Source organism: Episyrphus balteatus, chromosome 3, assembly GCF_945859705.1.
Source record: "Episyrphus balteatus chromosome 3, idEpiBalt1.1, whole genome shotgun sequence".
Classification (NCBI taxonomy): domain Eukaryota; kingdom Metazoa; phylum Arthropoda; class Insecta; order Diptera; family Syrphidae; genus Episyrphus; species Episyrphus balteatus.
Window position 1 is genome coordinate 1,934,658 of NC_079136.1, and position 8,615 is coordinate 1,943,272.

General features: G+C 37.3%; 1 protein-coding gene across 1 annotated transcript; it reads left to right on the forward strand.

Moving 5' to 3' along the window:
* The first annotated feature begins 2,580 nt into the window (after nucleotides 1–2,580).
* LOC129916044 (26S proteasome non-ATPase regulatory subunit 6) lies at nucleotides 2,581–8,215 on the forward strand. The gene is made up of 2 exons (XM_055995806.1): nucleotides 2,581–3,243; nucleotides 7,511–8,215. The coding sequence occupies exons 1-2, from the start codon at nucleotides 2,701–2,703 to the stop codon at nucleotides 8,135–8,137; spliced, it is 1,170 nt and encodes a 389-aa protein (XP_055851781.1). The 5' UTR covers nucleotides 2,581–2,700; the 3' UTR covers nucleotides 8,138–8,215.
* The last annotated feature ends 400 nt before the right edge of the window (nucleotides 8,216–8,615 follow it).

The following is an 8,615-nucleotide window of genomic DNA, read 5'->3' on the forward strand; positions in this document are numbered from 1 at the left end:
GTTTTTTTGTTATTGAGGTCAAAACTTAAAAATAAAGGCTTGGCCACACCGAAGGGTACATGCGGTAGCGGTACGGGTAATTGTATGAAAAAAATTCCACATCTGAACGTTGATATGTCAGTTTGAAATTTATTTCCTCCCTCCTGGTGAGTATTGAATAGCCCTATTAAAGGCTTGGCCACACCAGAGGGTATGCGGTAGCGATACGGGTAGCGGTAACGATATTTGTATGAAAAAAGTTCCACATCTGAACGTTGATATGTCAGTTTGGAATTTTTTTCATACAAGTACCTTTACCTCTACCCGTACCGCTACCGCATACCCTCCGGTGTGGAATTTTTTTTCATACGAGTACCCGTACCGCTACCGCATGTACCCTTCAGTGTGGCCAAGCCTTAAAGGCTTGGCCACACCGGAGGGTACGCGGTAGAGGTACAGGTAACGGTACGGGTATTTGTATGGAAAAAATTCCAAACTGACACATCAACGTTCGGGTGTGAAATTTTTTTAATACAAATATCGTTGCCGCTACCCGTACCGCTACCGCGTACCCTCCGGTGTGGCCAAGCCTTAAGGCTTGGCCACACCGGAGGGTATGCGGTAGCGGTACGGGTAGAGGTAACGGTACTTGTATGAAAAAAATTCCAAACTGACATATCAACGTTCAGATGTGGAATTTTTTTCATACAAATATCGTTACCGCTACCCGTACCGCCACCGCATACCACACATTGGAGGGTATGCGGTAGCGGTACGGGTAGCGGTGAGGGTACTTGTATGAACAAAATTCCAAACTGACACATCAACGTTCAGGTGCGGAATTTTTTTAGTACAAATATCGTTACCGCTATACCGCATACCCTCCGGTGTGGCCAAGCCTTAAAGGCTTGGCCACACCGGAGGGTATGCGGTAGCGGTACGGGTAGAGGTAACGGTACTTGTATGAAAAAAATTCCAAACTGACACATCAACGTTCAGATGTGGAATTTTTTTCATACAAATATCGTTACCGCTACCCGTACCGCTACCGCATACCCTCCGGTGTGGCCAAGCCTTAAAGCTAGACCACACCAGAGGGTACATGCGGTAGCGGTACGGGTACTCGTATGAAAAAAAATTCCACACCTGAATGTTGATGTGTCAGTTTGGAATTTTTTTCATACAAGTACCCTCACCGCTACCGCATACCCTCCAGTGTGGCCAAGCCTTTACTTTTTAAACCTTCTCTAAACAAAAAACCACGACAAAGTAGATATAACGTTTTTTTTTTTTAGTGTGGTAACTCCAAGACGCTGTGTAACTAAAATATTACACCTGAACGACGGTGTTGCTTGTCATGGGTCGTATATAGTTGGTTTGGAAGAGCCTTTATATATCTTGAGTTTTCTTTATGCTCAGAGAAAAGCACCAGGGATGGCTTTTAAAGCTCTAGAAAACCAACGACCTCGAACTATAAAAAAACACATCTGAACGTTGATATGTCAGTTTGGAATTTTTTTCATACAAGTACCGTTACCTCTAACCGTACCGCTACCGCATACCCTCCGGTGTTGCCAAGCCTTTAAAGGCTTGGCCACACCGGAGGGTATGCGGTATAGCGGTAACGATATTTGTACTAAAAAAATTCCACACCTGAACGTTGATGTGTCAGTTTGGAATTTTTTTCATACAAGTACCCTCACCGCTACCCGTACCGCTACCGCATACCCTCCAGTGTGGCCAAGCCTTAAGGCTTGGCCACACCGGAGGGTACGCGGTAGCGGTACGGGTAGCGGCAACGATATTTATATTAAAAAAATTCCACACCCGAACGTTGATGTGTCACTTTGGAATTTTTTCCATACAAATACCCGTACCGTTACCTGTACCTCTACCGCGTACCCTCCGGTGTGGCCAAGCCTTTAGTTGGGACACGCTGCTGACAGCGTTTTTCATCGTCGACGTTCAGGTTTGTAATTTTTAAACGTTGGTGTTCATGTTTTAAATTGTATTTACATCAGCGTCACCAAAATACGCTGCCGGCAGTGTATCGTGGTGGTGTGGCGCAGCATAAAAACGTTGTCGGGATCTAGCCCAAGCAAAAAAAAACAACACTATAACCGACGTTTTTCATTCAAAATCGCCGCCGCAGAGTTTGAAGGTTCTCCCGAACTAACAACGACAGGACGACAACCAAACCTGCTGAGAGTTAATTTTTTATCGTTGACGGTTCAGGTATCAAATTGTGTTTACAAATCGCAACGAAAAGCGCTTCCATCAGTATTTTTCATACAAAAATCGTGTCGGTGGCGTTTAGAGTGTCCCCAAACATGATGACCGAAAGCAAAAAACGCTGCCAGCAACGTTTTTAAATGAAACAATTCCACACCCGAACGTCCTCGTTCTGGTTTTGTTGTCGATACGAAAACTCTTTGGCTTATTAGCACTTATTTTCTTCACAGCGGCGAAAATCGCGTCGCATCGGCCACCTATCATCAAATAGAAGAACTAGTCATTTCTAGGCTGAACGCTTCCATAAACAATTTTAAAACAAAACGCATCTAACTTCACTTTGCTCATGATTTGCGGATTTTTTCCGTCATCAATCTGTCAAACATAAAATAGAAAAAAAAGAAAATTCTTCACCGCACCGCAAGTTTCTTGTGCTGCTTTGTTCTTATAAATTAAATAACTCTTCTCAACAAATTCAATTTCAACAAAATGCCTATTGAAAACCTCGAAGAACAAGGCCTTGAAAAGAATCCCAACTTGGATTTGGCCCAATACAAGTTTCTATTATCTCTCGGCGAACACAAAAACGATGTCGCCATCAAGACAAAGCTCCTCGATGCCATCAAAGCCGATAACATGGCTCCATTTTATGAACTCGTCTGTTCCGAACTCAATTGGCCAGTGGACAAAGATCTACTTGCTCGCATGAAGGAAAACAATAAGACTGAGTTGGAAAAGCTAGACGCAGCAATCGAGGATGCCGAGAAAAGTCTTGGTGAAATGGAAGTGCGTGAAGCAAATTTAAAAAAGTCAGAGTTTTTGTGTCGCATTGGAGACAAAGTTGCTGCAGAGTCAGCATTCCGAAAGACATACGAGAAAACTGTTTCGTTGGGTCATCGATTGGATATTGTTTTCCATTTGATTCGTTTGGGTTTGTTCTATTTGGATCATGATCTCATTACTCGCAACATTGACAAAGCAAAGTATCTCATCGAAGAAGGTGGTGATTGGGATCGTCGAAATCGCTTGAAGGTGAGTTAAACATTTTGCCTGTTGTCAGCATTTTTAATAATGATCTATTCCGATAAATATTTGAAAACGTTTTTTGTAATAATTAAAGACTAAACTTCACTTTGAAGTGTATTTTACTCATTTTTATTATTTTTAATTTTTGCTTTTTAATTTAGATTACAATTTTTGTTATATTTTTATGTAACTTCCCCTGAAGAAGACAGCAACCCCTGTCGAAACGTCGGGAAACGCTAATGTTTACTTAATTGTTTCATTACTACAACCACTGCGACCAAAAAAGCCAAAGGAATACAAGATTTTAATCTTCTCTACTTCTTTCGGTTATAAACTCTAAATTGGTCAATAAATCATCTTTAGAATCGGCTAAGGTGATAGTTGATTGTCGTCACCTTTTTGATTGTCACTTTTGACCATCACCTATTTTTTGTTCTGAGTAAAGTGCAGAGATTTCGATGAGTATTCGACTCACACGGGGAAGACCGAGGTTCGATCCCTACCGGTGCCCAATTTTTTTTTTTATTTCTTAATAAATATTAAATATTTTTTCTTCATAAGAAACCATATTTTACTCAACGAACTAAAATGTTCGTATTATTTTTTAATATAATGAGGTTCGCCGTTGAGGATTGCAATAAAAATAGATAGTGAAAGTGACACATAAATAGCTGTCACACACAATCCATAACAAACAGGTGATCGTTACTTTGATAATCACCTTACGTGGAGCGAAAGTACTTATTATGATAATCAACAAGCACCTTAGCCGATTCCACCCCTGAACTTTGTCCTTCTTAGAAACTGTTTCTTTAGATGTAAGCCAGGTTTGTTTCGTGATTAATTTGTTATTAAAGGGGCTTTTGTTCTTTACCTTTTTTAATTTAACAAACGCACTGATTTCGTGATTAATGTGTTATTAATTTAAAAGGGCTTTTGTTCTTTACCTTTTTTAATTTAACAAACGCACTGATCATGTCTACCTGACGGCAAACGGCTGTGGATAAGTCAAACAATTATCTGCAATGTTTGTATAAAAGAGATGCAAACTTTTCTCTAAACAAAATGTAAGGTAAAAATACTCGTCTTTTCTGACCTGGGGCCCAATTCCGCAAGAGTGAATTCCTCTGTGTACACGAAAAAACATGCAAATTGCCTCTTGCTGAATTGGGCCCCAGGCCAAGAATTTTTATGCACTTAAAAATAAAAACTAAAAAAAAAAACACATTCAAAACCAAAAAATTAACTGAATTCCGCCAAAATTTAAACAAAATAACAATAGCTGTGTTTTATTTTCTCGTGATCCAGATCAGATCATTGTATTTATTTGCGGAACAATAACAAAACAAAATCCTAGTTTTGTTGTAAGGCTAATAAAAACAATGATCTGATCTGGATCACGAGAAAAATAAAACACAGCTAATATAAAATTTATATTGTAAATAGAAAATAGAAAATCTTTTAGAAACACACAAAACATTAAATTTAAATTACATACATGCAAACAAATCAGAATACATTTTGTTGGCATACACTCTAAATGAATGAAATGAAATTTTAAATGATAAAATTTTGCCTATTTGGCCTGACATAACTTTTGAACATGGACTGTTCAAATTCAGTCGTTGTTTTGGAGCATTTTTGAACGCAAGTATCTCTCTATCCGAAAAGTTCACCAAAACTTCATCATCGACATGTGTAGACAAAACGATTTTTCAGCTATGTTTTAGTTTTTTTTACCGACTTCCAAAAATTAAGAGGTATTCAATTCGTTTGTATTTTTGTTTTATGTTTGTAACCGCATAACTTTGGACTGAGTTGTATTGGAAAGCTGGTGGCTGCAGTGTGGTCCCATTTCAAACCCTGTTTTGATCCATTCAAGTCGGTTTTGTTTTTTGATAAAAATGATTATTTTAAGTTTTTTTTCTATAGAAACTCCATCAGAGTCATCCAATTCATTGATTCATTCTTGAAAATTTTCAAAATTATTCAAAATGCGTGCTTCATGGATGTTGAAATTAAAATTATAAAGTTGCGTACCTACACCCTTGAATTAAATTAAAAATTAAGTGAAATAAAAAAAAAAATTCTTCTCTTTTTCAAAAATATGACGCAAAAATATGTGTTTATCATTAAAATAGGTATTCACTGAAAAACCGAAATATGCGTTTATATGCATATAAAGCAAAATGCATATAAACATAAGAATTATTGCCCTGATAATGACTTTATCAGTTATAACCACAAAGCCAATCTACCAAACTTTACATTATTTTAGAGAAAGTAAAATTTTTGCGCTTGATATTTCAAAAGCATTTGATAGACTCTGGCATCAAACTCTCTTTTCGAACATCTATATTATTTATCGATGATTCTCGTCGTTTGAGTAGAATTTGCCTTTCCAACCGTTCAATATAAGACGCTTTGGATGGCTTAAAGTTTGATATTCACATTACAAATGCTGGTGTTCCAGTTGCCAAGGTTCAGTTTCGTCTCCAACTCTTTCAAATCATGAAAATTTTTGGCAATCTATTTATATTAAAAGAAATTTAGATGGTTATCCCCTAATATACCTCAAATTATTAAAATCACTCTTCTAGTGATTCTAAAATTATAACTAATTTTTTCAGTCTTGCTTTTTCCGATAGCAACTTCTCCCCATAAAGATTTATCGGCTTTCCGAATGAAAAATCATAGTTTTGGTCTTTTCCATTATAACGCGCTTAAATTTAATTAAGGTCTTGTGTCCCCAATTAAGCTGCAAGTTAATTCTTACAGCACGATCTCCAGGTTGATACCTTTCAGGTATTTAATTAATCGGAGTATTTCTATCGAAAGTAGATCTTTACTTACTGGTACTAGCCCAGGTATATGTCGTTGGTGCATCAGTGCTTCACTGTTGCCCAGTATTTGTTCTGGTGTCTCTTCGTTATTATTGCAGAATCTGGCGGTGGCACTGTCTGCCAGGCCAAGAAATTTATAAATTTGCAGTGGGCTGTGAGGATCCTTGTTATTATTCTCAGGTTTTTTCGACTAAGGATGAAGGTTTTAAATCTTTTTTGGTTTTAATTCCCAAGTAGTAATTTTGGAGTTTCATTCAGGTTTTTATTGTTTTGGCCTCCTCATAATTTTTTATCATTTGTTTGATCGTGCTGTCTCCAATGCCGCAATATGGTTCTGGGCCCGTAAGAGGTACTGTTGCACCTGCTTTTGCTAGGTAGTCTGCTACTTCGTTCCCTTGTACTCCAACATGTTCGGGAACCCAGTAGAGTATTATTTTATTTGCCTTGCCAAGCTCGTTCAGCTTTGTCACACATTCCCATACGAGTTTAGAGTTGATGGCATATGAGTTTATTGCTTTTAGTTCGGCTTGGCTATCTGATATGATGTCAGTGTTTTGGTGTTAATGTTTTCTTTCAAGATTTCGTTCTGCACATTTATCTATATCGTTTATTTCCGCTTGAAAGATACTAGGAAACTGTCCCATTGGAATAGAAATTGGCACTAGGCCCAAATATTCCTGCTCCAGTCTCATCAGCTGTTCTCGATCCATCAGTGTACCACTTGATGGTGTTTGCATTGAAAGTGTAGTTCGTGGATTGACTTACTCTGCCTTTCTACTAAACTTTTTTTGAAAGTTTTTCTCGAAATTGTAATTATTGATCGTGCAATCTCTTGGGAATCTTATTCCTTGCTGTATACATAATTTCTTAAAATTATTTGAATTATATTGACCTCCGTTTTCGACTGTTAAACGAGAGATTTGTCTTTCAAAGTGAGCAGTCACACAAGCTGTATACTCAATGAATTTACTTTGTACTTCCTTTGAGTAAGTGACTGTGAATGAGATCTAACCGTCTTGATGACCTGTTTTCAAAAAATTCTTTTATGTGTTCTTCGATGGTGTTTGCCGGCTACACAAGATTCGCAAAGTACTCCTTGCCGTTATTATCTGAAATATCTGAGCCATCTGCCGTTCCAGCTCGCTTCAACTTCGCTTCAGAATGTCGATAATGTTCGAGTATCCCATTCGTTGGTGCCATAAACAAACTGACTTCATGTACTTCAATGCATAGTTCATACAACTTGCAATTGCTTATAGCTTTAGTTAAGAAAATTTGTGCCTTTCCGTTTTCGAAAACTATCTAAATGCCTTTCGATTCAAATTTTTGAATCGAATTATCCTACTTTCACCCTTGCTTTTAACCAATTATTATGAATCTTTATTTTTTATTTTGAAAGTGTATTTTTTTTTTTAATTTCTCTTACACAGGTTTATCAAGGAATTTACTCTGTGGCAATTCGTGACTTCAAAGCTGCCGCTGAATTCTTTTTGGATACTGTCAGCACATTTACATCTTACGAACTAATGGACTATCCTACCTTCGTTCGCTATACTGTCTATGTCTCCATGATTAGTTTGCCGCGCAACGAATTAAGAGACAAAGTTGTGAAAGGAGCTGAAATCCAAGAAGTCCTACACGGTTTACCCGATGTCAAGAAATATCTATTCTCATTGTACAACTGCCACTATGCTGAATTTTTCCAACATCTGGCTGAAGTTGAAATTATTTTCCGAAATGATTATTTGGCCAATCCTCATTATCGTTTCTATGTTCGCGAGATGCGTATTCTAGCTTATACTCAGCTCTTGGAGTCATATCGTTCATTAACCCTCCAATACATGGCTGAAGCATTTGGTGTTGATGTAGATTACATCGATCAAGAATTGTCACGTTTCATTGCAGCTGGTCGCTTACATTGCAAAGTGGATCGTGTTGGCGGAATTGTGGAAACAAATCGTCCCGACAACAAGAACTGGCAATATCAGGCTACCATCAAGCAGGGAGATTTATTACTTAATCGCATACAAAAATTGAGTAGAGTTATTAATATTTAGATTTACAGCTATTTAATGTACCCCATTTTGCGTATTTTGTATTAACATAATTTGAACAATAAACACATTAACTTGAAATTATTTTTGTCATTATCCTAAAATCTCAACGTAGAATAGAAATATTATGAATTATGATGAACGAAAGGATGGTGATCGATTGGGTAAAGTGCTGTGAAAAAACAGTGAAGTAAGTAATGACTTGAAAAATGAAAGTATGACACATTCAGAGTTAAGGCAGGCTTATAGAAATATTTAGACTGTCAAAAATGGCTACACAAAAATCGTCTTTGGAAACCTTGTTTTTTGAAATTTTGTTATGAAGCGGGCAAAAAATTCGATACATTTAGTGACGCAACCAGCGGAATACTATCAATTGCAGAAATTTGATAGCAGCTTGCACAAAGAGAAGAGTCCATAAAAAAATTAACTTCACTGGAGACAGGAATAACAATATTTAGAACTCGAATAATTGAAAATA

Coding starts and splice junctions, on each gene's coding strand:
- LOC129916044 (XM_055995806.1), top strand. CDS start 2,701: ATGCCTATTGAAAACCTCGAAGAACAAGGCCTTGAAAAGAATCCCAAC. Junction 3,244..7,510: donor ATCGTCGAAATCGCTTGAAG/GTGAGTTAAACA, acceptor TCTCTTACACAG/GTTTATCAAGGAATTTACTC.